Genomic DNA, 14739 nt, shown 5'->3' with positions numbered 1-14739 from the left:
CAGTTATGCTTGACGAAAGCTGATTAAAGACAGATTTCCAGTGTTGTTATAACACTTGCCTTCAGACTGACCTCTCCTGGTTCTGTTTATACATAACAGTAACAATGCCAAAAAAAAGTATTTTTTTCAATTCACATAGTTTAACGGACATCGCCATAGCTACCAGTTAATTTTCTGATAAGCTTAACGACCTCTGCCTGTAACAGACTGTTGTTAAAAGCATTTTCTCATTATAGTGCAAATGAAAATACAAAGCGAACCTTTGAAAAGTGTGTGTGTGTGTGTGTGTGTGTGTGTGTGTGTGTGTGTGTGTGTGTGTGGGGGGGGGGGGGGGGGGGTGGGGTGGCGGGGAAGGGACAAAGCAATAAAAATATTGTTTTAAGAGATCATAAACCGGGAGAATGTAAGACACCTGTAATGAACTTCAAAGTTGACACCGCCTTTGACGCCGTACTTCATAAGCATGAGGACGAGACTGCGATTAACAGCTCATGTTGTACTATGTAACCCTGACTGATTGAGTCCGAGAGGAAGAGGAGGATGAAAAGGATGAAGGGGAGGGTGTTTTCCTGTTGTATCTGGAATTCATCAGCCCGTAAACAGTGGAACCGAATCCACAGAGCGACCGCTGATCTCCAACAGACAACCCACCCACCGGCAGGTCTGTCACACCCCGCCACGCCCCTGGATGGAGACTGTGGATGAGAGACACGCTCGGGAGGGACACAGAGCTGTGTAGGGGAGGGCAGGGAGTTTAGCTGGTCATCAGGACTCATTACCACCCCTGAGGAGCTCAATCAGCATTAGCGCCCATCTAACGGGCTGTCCTGCTTTGACGGGTGATGAGATTCAGCACGGCCCCCCTCTCCCCAGGGGGAGGATCGGCAGATGCCCGACTTTCAAAGGCAACTGGGGCAGGAGGGGAACTCATTGCACTGCTTAGGGGCAGACGGGACGTCATCCAGTGACGGAGAGCCAGAACGCATCTCTGCGTTGTACCTCCGCAATGCCACGTAATTACCTGTAAATATGTACACACACGCATGTGCAGCAAACATGGCTGTAGGCTTCGGCTTTTAAAAATGCACGTCTTGTGCTGATTCATACGAATCTGCCAGCTATCTGGTAACGCTAATATTTATCGTAATCACTTAGCAGGTATCGATACATCTACTAGCTATTAAGGAGGTGGCCCAGTTCCCAACGTCCGTAATTAAACGGCAAAGCAGCAACAGGCACTGCGATTCCAATAAACTAGATTAATGATTCCATTTTCAATAAAATCGAGCTAGACAGCCCAACGCATCTGAATTTTGATCCTTATAAAGCTCTTTTGTCCCCCCTCTCTATTCATCAAAAGCAAACCCAAGTCGACACTCAGGAGCAACCTCAGCGTGGTAAAACCGTATCGAGTTTCAGCAGTGCCGAGCTCCTGAAGCGACGCGACTTCAGCTGGGTAAAAATACATCGGGCCGGAAGAGAGAGCGAGCGAGCGAGCGAGCGAGCGGGCGAGCGAGCGAACTATACACAGGCTGGGAGCGAAAGGAGCGGGTGAAAGCCGATACAGGCCGAGGTTCAAAAGAAGCAGCTCAGAGTGTCACGGCCAGCCTTTGTATTGTAAATAAGAATGATGGCTGGACTCGGTATGTTAATGCAGATAATTGTCGCAATTTCGGCAAAGTAAAGTATTTTCAGTTATGCAGCTGTAATTATAACTGCCAGTGGGTAGAAACAGCCTATGAAAACATAAGGGAACAATTTGGCTTTTGTAATATTCTTTTCCAAATGGATCCTCTCATTGAACAGGATCCAGTCTGGGATATTGTATACGTTACTTACGAAAGTAATCCTCCCCTCAAACAAAAAATAAAATTGGTAATTCTAAGGGATGGGGGGGGTCTTTCATTTTTTGACCTTTTTGGGTTATATTGTTTATATTTACATGCAATAAGACTAAATGTCTCTAAATAAGGAGTGCAACATTAAAAATATGCTCATAGACAGGCACACAAGAGGCGATAGCGTATTAAGAGGGGTCAGGGGGTGAGGTTCTGGCCCCATCTGCCCCTGTGAGACGTGCGGCTCGCAAAGTCACTTTTACTTTGATGGGAGATTTGCCAAAGACCGAACAGCGCTTTGCCTAATGCGTCATATGATCCATTCCAAGCGTCAGTCACATGATCGACTGCTTTACAGCGCCTGCTCTTGTAAATACGTGTGTGACACCTTTTACTGCAGCTCTATTGCATTTCATATGATTTGTTGGGCTCCCTGGAAAATGAGCTTGTCACCTCAGTCCTCATATCAAATGTAATTAGGCTGCCGTCGTCTTCATTACCGTAAACATTTGTCAGACCCTCTTTCTTCGCTCATCTACGTGCATCACGCACTGTAGCGTTAAAGGACAGGGCCCCGTGGCCCAAAGAACTACATGTCCCAGAATGCTCCCTGCCGAGGCACCTTTTAGCTGGGTACTTAACCTGGTCTGCTGGAGCGTAACATCCATCTGCATAAAATCATTTAGAAATTTTAAGCTGCTTTGTATAAAGAAGTCAGCGTATACTGATGTAATTACAGCAATAAGTGGGATCTTGCATCCTTAAAATAATAATAATGAATTCAGTGCTGTTAGAGAATTTTATTTGACAGAATCCTACTGGACGCAGAGAGAATTAAGGGCCTCCATAACAGCCATGATGCATAGGAAGACGATGACACACAGATTTAAACCCAAAAATCCAAACCATTAGTGGTGCGGCTACATAATGAAGCCCGGCTGGTAATTACTGTTGTCTGTTGTTTATTGCAATGGGGCCACAATTCATGAAAGCAGGAAAAATGGCACAAATGATAGAGTGTATCAGACACTTCGCTGGCTACCTGTATCAAAGGACGGTGGTGGTCTCAGGAAGCATGGACAAAATTACAAATAATTTACTCTCAGGCGAGCTTGGCTTTGTAATCACGCAAATATTATCTGTTTTTCATTTTTAAATGACCAAAAATGGCAAGAGGTTATAATTTAGAAGCATTACTAACAAGCTGAAATAAAAATATCTTTAATTATGTTTTTAAAAGACATGGAAACTGAAACTGTATACAGGCAGTTCCTGGCTTAAGAATGTCTGACTTACGGACGAGTCATACCCAGGAACGGACTGCCATGAAGTCTATTATATTAAAAAATTGGGTTAAATACAATAGTTTGTAATAATGAATGCAGGCATCACTTTGGGACGCTCATGAAAACATTTGTGGCTTTAGGTGTTTGTCAGCTCAAGGTACAGAACGGTACCATATGTTCTTACTTGTATTAGTACTGTACAATTATCATTATTTTGTACTGAATTAATATTCTTCCAACTTACCAAGACTTTAGTCCTGCTTCTAGGAGCCTGATATGAACTGTCCTATTAGTGTTGCATTGCTTTTGAAGGTCAATTCATGAGAAACTGTTGGATAAGTTAACGGTCATCTCTGGTGTTAGAAGGTCACTTCTGCCCTCTACCTGGCTGGTTTCTGGTCATTCCCAGTGTCTCCTGCTTCACCTTGTTCTTATGAACTGCTGTCTTAGAAATTTTGAACCTGGAAGCAACCAGCCACTCAGTGTAGCCTTCTGCCAGCAGAACCACGATTAAACCGGGAGTTAAAAATTCAGATTTGTTTAGAAATACAGAATGGGTTCAATATTTTTTCCAGAGCTGTATATAAAAAACACAATTGAACTGAATTATGCACTAGCAATTTGTACCAAAATTTCTCTTCCAGTCGGAGTTATCGTTAAGAGTTATTCTTGTTATGGAAGCAGGACATTTTACATTTCACCAAAAACTGCAGCAAAATGTGAGCTCAGAGTGGCACGGCGTAATAAGATAGGGAACAGTAACATGCCAGGGAATCCTGCAGAGTTTAAACTTAGATTTCATGTGATACTAATGATAATTATCATGATTATTACGGCTGGTAGTAATCATTCATAAATGGCAGTACCAGGAGGAATGGGCAGTGCAGGGGTACAGACGGACAACGCGGACTGCCTGTCAAACGTACTGAGGCGAAGGAGAGAACTGCCAAATGAAAGAGATGTGTACCTGTGAAGGGTAATGTGTGTGAGGTACGCCATGCACATACGCCTCGTCTCTCACACGCATGCGGCACACGGCTGCTATTCTCCGCCTCCTCGAACCCGGGCGCCACCATCCCAGAGCTCTGGTACTCAGGAGAGACCAGGAGGTCTCCTTCCGGCTCCTCCTCCTCTTTCCGCCTCCCCCTCCTCCTCTTTCCGGCTCCCCCTCCTCCTCCTTCTGGCTTCTCCTCCTCTTTCCGGCTCCCCTTCCTCCTCCTCTTTCCGGCTCCCCTCCTCCTCCTCTTTCCGGCTCCCCCTCCTCCTCCTTCCGGCTCCTCCTCCTCCTCCTCCTGGCCCCCCCTCCTTCTCCTCATGGCTCCTCCTCCTCCTGCTCTAGTGCTGCCCAGTCCCACGGCAGCTTGAGCTATAAAGTCAGGAGCTTTTTTTTAAGCCCCCTCTGTCACGGGGGCTGCCCCTCCGCCCCCCTGTAATACATGCGAGGTTGCTGGGGGGGGCACGTCTGCTGTGTTCTCAGAAATAATTGCCTCCATAGGTTCCCATCTCCATTTCTTCTTTTTTTTCGTGTGGTACTAAAAAATGGAGGAAGGATGGAGAGCGGATGCGACAGAGAGCCCCTTCATGCATGAGCGAGCCCATCGGATGATTTACAGCGAAGCCGGAGGCCAGGGAGAGGTGGTGCCCACTGCACAGCGGCCCTAATGACGACTTACTGAAGAAAAGCACCCAGGCACACAGGGCTGGCTGTCGGGGAGGGGCCATGGGGGCGGGGACAGGCTAGGGCCCAGTTGGGGGGCGGGGTCAGGCTGGGGCCCAGTTGGGGAGCGGGGTCAGGCTGGGGCCCAGTTGGGGGGCGGGGTCAGGCTGGGACCCAGTTGGGGGGGCGGGGTCAGGCTGGGGCCCAGTTTGGGGGCGGGGTCAGGCTGGGGCCCAGTTGGGGGGCGGGGTCAGGCTGGGGCCCAGTTGGGGGGCGGGGTCAGGCTGGGGCCCAGTTGGGGGCGGGGCCAGGCTGGGGCCCAGTTTGGGGGCGGGGCCAGGCTGGGGCCCAGTTGGGGGGGCGGGGTCAGGCTGGGGCCCAGTTGGGGGCGGGGCAAGGCTGGGGCCAAAACCCCCTAAATGTCAAGATATTAACTTGCACTTAATGTAATATACACTGGCTTTTCTCGATAAACTCAATTTTCTAAATAGTAAATTCATTTTCAGGCCACATAACTCCTAATGTAGAGACAAATATCACATTCAAATAACGTGTGGAATTTAGTTTCTTTTTTTCACACACAAGTTCACAACTACTAAAAAAAAAACAGGACATATTCATTATCAGGGGAAAAATGATTAATGAATGAAAAAGTAAAGTAACATTTCACTCTACCAACCATGCACCCCCGCCCTCTGCTAATTCTCAGCTTCGCAGGAAACAATGAAGATTTCCCAAAAATCAGCACAGGCTCTCAAAATGTATAAGCGGCAAAACATGTTCATGTGACACTATTCAACATTCATAATCTTATAGCTGACAAACAGATATTTTTAATCATTCTGAGGGTCTATCAAAGTGTCAGGAGTTCACTTACATTCACATATTTCAGGTAGCTAAATTTAAAAAATATGAGTTGAAGAGAAATTTGAGTAGTTTTTCGCCTGTATTGCTCAAGACATATGTCAACACATATAGAGGTGCTACATTAATTTATGCAGTCAGGGGGCCCCACTGTGCTCTTCAGAGTGTCCTGAATATTCAGAAGCGACTTTCGCAGAGCTCATGCAAGGCGGGGCTCCACACCGGCCACACAAAAACCAGATAGGCTGCTGCTCGAGGTTATCGGCACCGTGCAAGATAGACCTACGAGCTGCATTCGCCTGGGAAAGCAGGTGAATTTCCATAATTAGGAAAAAAAAGATTAATTTTTTTCCTTTTTATTTTGCTCCTTAGTCTCCAGTTATTTCATGTTGTAAACTGGGGCACCTGTTGTTGTTAATTATATTATTAGCGTTATCATCTCTGCCGTCACAACTAACACTGCACATATAAATAATAATAATAATAATAAGAAGAAGAAGAAGAAGAAGAATGATGATGATAAAATGATCATATCTGTTTGCGTTAAATGACCTACTGGAGCACAACCAAAATACAGGCTGCTTCAGATCCTTTCATGGAAATACACACGTGTACCACACACACACACACACACACACACACACACACACACACACACACACACACACACACACACAGACAGACAGACAGACACACACAGACAGACACACACACACACACACACAGACAGACAGACAGACAGACACACACACAGACAAACACACACAGACAGACAGACACACACAGACAGACACACACACACACAGACACACACACACACAGACAGACACACACACAGACACACACATACACACACACAGACACACACACACAGACAGACACACACACACACAGGTTTGTAATTATATCTTTGTGGGGACTCTATTCATTTGTATGGGAAATACTCTAATCCCAACATGACGACCCCTCTAATCCCAACTTAACCCTAACCCAGCCATAACCTTAACCACAAGTAACCAAACCAAATACGAGAATTCTGGCACTTTCAGTTTTTTGTTTGCATTCACAGATTTCTATAAAACTGAGGTTATCCTTGTGGGAACCAAAAAAATGTCCCCACAAAGTAAAACATTACAGGTTTTTAATCACGCACACACACACGCACACACACACACGCAGCAAGTCCCGCAGGAAACCTAAAAACAACCCAAAGCATCAGGAACAGCCTCTCAGTTTATCAACACGGCTCCATGTCGGTTTTTGATTGTTCTGCCTTCACCCCAGTAAGACCAATTAATCAGTGAGCTGACAAAAGGTTAATCTTCGACAAGACGTATTGTGATAAGAATAAACGTGGGAATGCAAAAAAGTCACTGGGAGCAGGAAATGACGGAAATACACACCTAAAACGTCTCATGAATGGAGAAGGAAAACGTGCAGAGGAGGACATTTCAGGTCCAGAGAGTACAAATCCAGACCAGGATTTTATTTCATCCAACCAGCTGAGTCTCTGAGTCTGTGATGTTCAACTGGTTGGTTGAAACAAAATCCTGGTTTGGATTTTTACTCTCTGGACCTGAAATTTCCTCTGAAAACGTGTCATTTGAAGATTTGATAAGAGTATCTTTTCTCAAGTGCCCAGTGGTGATTCATCCGCCCAGGATCCCCGTCAGTCGTTTGGATGTAAACGCAGACGTGAGGTCGGATCGCCTGGCCGCGCAGTGTACGGGCGGCACTGAGGAGGGCAGCATGTGCTCTCAAGCTGACTGTCCTCTGCTTCTGGGTTCCCCGTATAAACAGGACGCTTGGAGGGACAGGGAGGGTGGGTTTCGGCGCTGGAATGTTATTCACGACGTGTTAGCGAGCTCAAAGGGCCAGGTCAGATCCGGCACGCAGAGGCCGAGCCCCTGCCTAGGCCAGCATCGCAGACGCTAGAGTGTTATACAACCGAGCCGACTGGACCTCATGTTTTACATCACCGGCCAAATCATAACTATTAATATCTTTTGTTTCCGAAAGTTATACAGACTGGTTACACATATTAGCCCCTGAGCACAGAAATGGAAGCCAAACCGGTCTGGTAAAGAAAAGCCACGTTAGGGTTCACTGGAAGGAGATGGATTTCACTGTGGGATCTTTCCAGGGCTTTCCAGCAGCCTCTGGAACGGTTCATAAAGAAGATCCCATGTGTATGCCGGGTCTCAGACAGCGTGCTTATTTTGGGGAGGTCAGGAGGCCCGTGAGGAAGGAGCTGGAGGGGGTGCAGTGCGCACTCACCGGACTGCCGGGGCAGGCGGTCGCTGACGACGAAGATCTCTGCGAGGTCGTCGCTCTCCAGGCCGGCGCCCCTCCTCCGCAGCCGCAGCCGCCGCAGCCCGTCGGCCTGCTGGTGCCGTGGGGAGCGGAGGTGCTGCAGCAGGCCCAGCTTGGCGCGGGTGGAGAAGTCGCAGAGAATGCAGGAGTAGGTGCAGGAGTCCGGGTCCAGGGCACTCTCCTGCTTCTGCAGGTGCTGTGGAGGAAGTCAGGAAAACATACATGTTGTCAGGCGGCGGATATAAGGGATCAGGAGGGATCAATGTGTGTCGTGCGTCTGGTCGCGCGCGTGACTGTGTGTTTCTCTCTTTCATCGTGTGCCCTCAACCATTATCAGACTCGGGCCCCATTAGGAGACCATCCCCAGCACTAGGAGAGGACAGTCTGTGTGTGTGTGTGCGACATTATCTGCAGCACTAGGAGAGGACAGTCTGTGTCTGTCACAGGTACACACAGGTACACAGACTGTCCTCTCTTAGTGCTGCAGATAATGTTACACACACACACACACACACACACACACACACAGGCACACAGACTGTCCTCTCCTACTGCTGCAGATAATGTCACACAGACAGACAGACATAGACTGTCCTCTCATACTGCTGCGGGTAACGTCACACAGACAGACACAGACAGACATAGACTGTCCTCTCCTACTGCTGCGGGTATTCTAATAAAATGGCTGCTTCTCAGACTTGAGCTGCCAGACTGCAAAGTGAGGATCTTCCTCATTTGGGAGGAATACGGACTACGGACAGAGCACTTTCTCTCAATGCAGGCAGCACGGCCACGGAAAATTAAAGCCCCGCGTTCTCATGCTAATTTACCTCAATTAGCCTGGCTTGAATGCCTGGTTTTATCCGAGCTCACTGCCCCGAATGGGTCAGCTGCTAGGAATAAGGTGCACTTAAGCTAGAGAAACACTTCCGAAGCTCGAGATGAATCAACTCAAAGGCAACATGCAGAATATGACTCGTGGGTTTTCCCAAGCCATTCATCCACCCACTAATGCTGGGCAGGGGGGCAGGGCACAATGCAGGGGCACATCTGGGACAGGATGCCAGCCTATTGCGAAATACACACACAGCCCAATTAGACACTGATTAGCCTGACGGGTTTCTGGATTGCAGGAAAGTATAGTACCATTCTTAAGACAGAAAGGGGCCACACCATGTAGGACAAATATTTATGGAGTGTAGTTTATGAAGATATTTGATTTGTTATTAAAACAATCTTTTAACAATCTTTTAAAAAAAAATATATATATATATATATATATATATATATATTAGTCCCACCCACAGGACACTAATTAACGGCAAATAAAGGAACAATACAGTTTTTGTCCAGGCCCCGCCTCCTCCTGAGGTCCAGGCCCCACCTCCTCCTGAGGTCCAGGCCCCACCTCCTCCTGAGGTCCAAGCCCCGCCTCCTACTGAGGTCCAGGCCCCGCCTCCTACTGAGGTCCAGGCCCCGCCTGTTTGTGGGTCTCAGCCCATCTACACCACACACGCTCCCCCTCATGACCCTCTCGTGAAATGTGTTGGAACAGCGGGTGTCCGCAGCCAATCGTGTGGCACAGCGGGGGCCAGGGTCCAGGCAGGGACCCTCCGCAGTGTCACTGTGACCCACCCCCCCGCCGGCCAAGCAGAACACATCGAGAGAGAGAGCGAGCGAGAGCGAGAGAGCCCCCGGTGCTAGACGGATAATGAACAATGCAGCAAAGACAAAGGCAGAAACGGTGCCCCCCCCATTATGGGGCTTCCAATGGGTACACAATGATGCTTTCTTGGTGGGGGGGCGCTGAGGGGGCGCAAGAAGGCCGGCAGGTGTGGCCCCGATACCAGAAAAGGCCACGGCCTCTTAGAGTGTCAGGGATTAGTAGCGTCATGGCACTAGCACCCCCCCCCCCCCCCCAACAACCCCCCACTCCGTTAGGGGCGTCCGGGGGCCACTGAAAGAGCCCAAGTTTTAATTAAGTCGGAGTTGTCAGTGGGAGGGGAGGCGGCTTCCTGGCACTTCTCCAGGGTAATTAATTACTGCTATCTTTGTTTCTTTGCGAGGCGAAGGAAGGCTTCCGCAGACAAGCTGGGCCGGCAGGGCGGGTGGGGGCTCTCTGAGGAACAGCTGGAAGTTCTGGGGGGTCCGCAGGAAGGGCGCTGTTTACGGCAGACCCGCTAAGAACGGGTAACACAGCCCGGAAGTTCTGCTGCAACCTCGCCGCATCTGTGAAACGGCCCAGAATGCCCCAGGAGGGAGTCCTGAGAAACGACATCCGACAAGATAACAGGAGAACCGCTACATCCGACACAGGGCAACAGGAGAGCAGTGAAAGATGCTGCTGAGAAAGAGTCTCCTGTCACAGGGCTCTCGCTAAAAGGCAGCGGCCCCCTATCCCCGCGGAGCAGAGGTCTGTGCGAGACTCGGAGGCACTGAGGAGGCTGAGCTCACAGGGAGCAGCAGCAGATCTTACAGACAAAGACCACATTTCACAGGTGAAAGGCATCAGCTATTATTATTATTATTATTATTAAAATTAGTGGAAAGTTTTAGAAAATATCTCAAGCACAAACTCAAATGACTTCATCTGTCTGTTCCTTTCAATCTGGCAAAAAAATTCTAATTCAATTTTTGGCAAAAATAAATAAAAACGTAAAATCCTGCTTTAGGAAAGATTTTTCGGGATGAACTAATTGCATTAATCGCCTGAACTGTACAAACTTAATACAATATACTCATATACAGATTAATTTCTCTGTACTTTGGTGATTGCCGGGCTGCTGAGTTACCGTGCTACAAGCTAGGTGCCAAATTTACAGGCCGGTCACATCACTGCAGCTGACTCCAGGGTGATGACACGAGACACTGCTCGCCCCACTGGATATCGCCCGTCACCACACCGCCTACGTTGGGGGCTTTGGCTCCTCCCCCTTCTCTCACAGTGTTCACTAGGTTTCCTCTGGGTCCTCCAGCAGTCCAAAGACACCCATGCCTCACCCTGTTTGCCCCACCAAGTACACACTTATACACTTGGTGGGTGCATTCTGACGCTTAGTGCAAGTATCCAAGGGTGTCCCATTCCTCAAGTAAGCCAAGTGCAGCACGCTTAATGTCTACCTTATCCACACTTTGCCAAAAATACTGTGGTCTTCATATAAGGATATAGACCACGATGCACCGCATTCATGACGACTAATGTTTACATTTAACACAAAGAAGTCTGCTGGCCTATCAGAGCGCAACATGCCTCCTAAGAAGTTTCAGTTTCAGTGTGTATAACGGATGTTTACGCAGCGTAGGCTACAGTGAAGGACGACCCCAAGCACAACTAACACAAATGATAACATAGCTGTAGCGTGTTTCTTGTTCATCTTCAGATATCAAGTATGTCCCATTGTTTCCTTGAGCCCTTCGCATATACTTGCGCACTTTGCGTCTTACGTCAACATACCTCACCGCAGTGCGTAGTGTCTCGGTGCACTTACACTTAAGTGGGGTCAATGGGATGAGCACCGCGCTAAGCGTGCGAGTTTGTCTGTGCCCCCTGATGGACAGAGATCCCAGCCAGTGTGCTGCCCTGCATGCTGAGGACAGACCCCAGGGACACCCAGTACTGGCTAGGTAGCTGGAAGGCGGGTAATATTTTATTAGTAAGTGTAGGTAAGCCCAGCATTCCTCCCAGAGCCCCCCCCCTCCCCCCGCGCCACAGAAGCAGCCATGCCAGAACAGACGCTCGAAGTCCAGAACCAGAACATCATGTGTCCAGAAGGAGATTCAGATACTGAGACAATTCCTACACTCAGGATTACAGCGGCACAATGAAAATTATCCTCAATTACTGTTTGGAGGGCAGCCAAAACTATAGCAGCCCCAACCCCCCTCCCGGGACCAATCATCTAATACGATGGTTCGTTCCAGGATGTCTCTCTGCATGCCAGGATACTCCCACCCCCCTGGCAGAGGCACCCCCCCCTCCTCACAAACACACACAGATTTGTAATTCTAACGTTGTGGGGATTCTCTGTTCATATCAATATGAAAAATGTTAATCCCAACATGACCACCTTAACCCCCCCCCCAGCCCTAACCTTAATCATAAGTAACCAAACAGAATTCTGGCATTTTTAGTTTTTGATTGTATTCACAGGTCTTTGTGGGGACCTGAAAAAAAACAAAAATCAGGTTTGTATTACATTTGGGGACGTTTGGTTCCCACAAAGTAATATAAACTTAATCCACCCCCCCCCACACACACACACACACAGTGAGTCTGTCAAGGCCATGTGGCAGACTTAGGGACGGCGGGGTGAAGCACAGGCAAGGGGCAGAACCATTCAGATCCTCATGGGGGGGGGGGGGGGGTAAGGACACACTGCTGGGGTAAGGACACACTGGGATATGCTTCCTAGCTTTTCGCCGTACACACAGAAGTTGTGTGACTGTCTTAGAAAAAGAATTTACGAAAATTCCTTTGGAAGCCTTTCTGGGCCAGCGGGGGGGGGGGGGGGGGGGGGCTCATGAGCGCCGTCTTTGTCCTGACAGGAGCTGACTGAAGACGCATGAAGGCATTGTGTGGACGCCGGCTGCGCTCATTAACAGAGGAATGGAAAGTCGAAGTTACAGAAAGCAGCTTATCCCTGTGGACGTGTGGCGGGATTCAGCCATTTCTGTGCCTCCCCCACAGCACCCTGGCTTCAACCCCCCCATTCACATCCCCAATCACCCCCATAGCACTTCCGGCATCACCCCCAGCATCACCTCCCAAATCACCCCCATAGCCCCCACAGCACTGCCTGCAGCACCCCCCACAGCACCCAACATGCCCCGAACACAATTGAAAACTGACTCGACAGTCATGTTGCCCCTTAAAATACTTTGCATACTTCAAACCCGTTTGCCATTATCTGTGAGCTGCACAAACTGCAAAGTCGGTCAACACAACTGGCATCAAAGAGGCAATTCTTTCAATGTTCTTTTACCCTATAGTTGCATCTAATCCTCTCGAAATGCAAACCGTGTGAGGAGCAGCTGACCCATTCAAAAAGTGACCAGGTATAATGATTAATTAAAAAAAAACTAATTTGTCGATTGTGACTAAAAGTTCTGCAGTAAATGAGCGTGACAGTCCCAATGCGTGACAGCAACCTCCTGCCTCGCCAGCCCACCCCCGACAAATCGCCCAGGCACATTTCTAAGTGCACTCTAGATTTGTGACATGAAGAAAATTTAACGGCACGTAAGGCAGAGGCCAGACCATCTCATGTAGGTTTAATTAGGAATTATAATTACAGCCGTGTAGATCAGTGCAGGTCGCTGGGACTGGCCTGCCAAACTTGCACACAGCACCTCCCTGTGGGCAGCATGAGCGCTGCAGGGTGGCGTGATGTAAACGCGGCGGCCAGTCACGTGGTTGGAGATGCCGCCGGTCGCATTGCCGTGGTCACTGCTTGTCCTTTTGACAACCACAGGGAAGGTCAGGGAACACCCGCCTGGGCCCGATAAATGGCAAGCAAATACGAAATCAGGGAAGTCAATTTTCTGTTCCCTACCGATGAACTTGTAACGTTCATGCGTCCCAGCATCCCGGACATCGGCCCCCTTCTCCCTGCCTTTTCACGGCAGGGAAAGATATCAAGCTAACATCAAAACCAGGAGTAGTTAGGGCGATTAAAAATGAACACCGTGCCTGACTTGCTTTTCATCAGCGACGCCAATACGTCCCACTTTTGGGCTCCTTTTCCCACTTACTCCCTGCTTTACAGACAGCAAAGCGGCTCCTTCCACTGCCAGCCCTGCAGCCAGTGTCCATTTGACTTTCAGGGAAATGCTCACTGGAATTCCCTGAAACATCAAGCAAGCCACGTTTGGCCAGCGGAGAACCTTGAAGTTACCAGCACAAGATCAACTAGTGCAACTACTCGGTCTTTTCCCTCAAGTAGCCAAATGGGCTGAACAACTAATCAACAATAAAGTTAAGATAAGTTATTTTCCTTTTTAAAAGGTGTATTTTGGTGTTTCACTGTAATTTCACAGTCACTGGCAGTGCACACCACAGCCATTTCCAGCCTGACAAACAGTGACTCGAATAGTAAATTTTATGTAAAATATCTTAAATATATTCATTCAAACAAGAATAAAGACAAACGAACTTATTTAAACGAATACAGGCACTGGAGTTTCAAAAGAACTCTGTTAAACAGCTTATTATCTAAAGATGATTCATGAACATTTTGCATATAAAGCAAGAAACAGTATTTAAAAAAAATATATGAATAAATCGACATTAAGTCATTGTAGCACAAACACAGTCTTGTCATGAAAAGGGCAATACTGATGAAGTCACTGTCTAGCATAGGTGAGGTTCACCCAGTGCACATTCCAGTGGTCACTTTGAAGATCACTGGAATGTTTTCTTTCTTTTCTTGTCCGTGTTGGTCTGTGTGTGTGTGTTGGGGGAGGGGGGGTGTTTTCAATAAGCCCCTCCCGACAGAACGATATGCACTCATATTGTACAGCAGAAAAAAAAGACAGGTTTACTCTAGCCAAGAGTCATTTAAACACTACACACCGGATCCATGTAAGAAAGGGCGGGTTGACTCACCGGAAGGTATTAACATGGCTATTATTACTCAAACGTACGGTATTAAACGTAACAAGCCAAACAAGTGCGTTGAAATTCATAAGTATAATCCTAAAGAAGTAAGAGTGGTTTCTATTGGGTCTATTTCATGGTATTAAGGATTATGCTCCTGCTGAAGTGTAATCCTACAGAGGCTGA

General features: G+C 48.1%; 1 protein-coding gene across 1 annotated transcript in view; it reads right to left on the bottom strand.

Annotated features, from left to right (window-relative positions):
* Positions 1–14739, bottom strand: part of LOC125726929 (zinc finger homeobox protein 4-like) — a 74533-nt gene that overhangs the window by 31841 nt on the left and 27953 nt on the right. Inside the window, exon 7 of the mRNA XM_049003403.1 lies at positions 7923–8154. Within this exon, the coding sequence (XP_048859360.1) occupies positions 7923–8154 (232 nt within the window). The remainder of the gene's footprint in view (positions 1–7922; positions 8155–14739) is intronic.

The sequence above is a fragment of the Brienomyrus brachyistius genome, unplaced genomic scaffold (genome assembly GCF_023856365.1).
Source record: "Brienomyrus brachyistius isolate T26 unplaced genomic scaffold, BBRACH_0.4 scaffold79, whole genome shotgun sequence".
Classification (NCBI taxonomy): domain Eukaryota; kingdom Metazoa; phylum Chordata; class Actinopteri; order Osteoglossiformes; family Mormyridae; genus Brienomyrus; species Brienomyrus brachyistius.
Note: the sequence above shows the minus strand (reverse complement) of the source record. Positions and strands in the feature narration are given on the sequence as shown.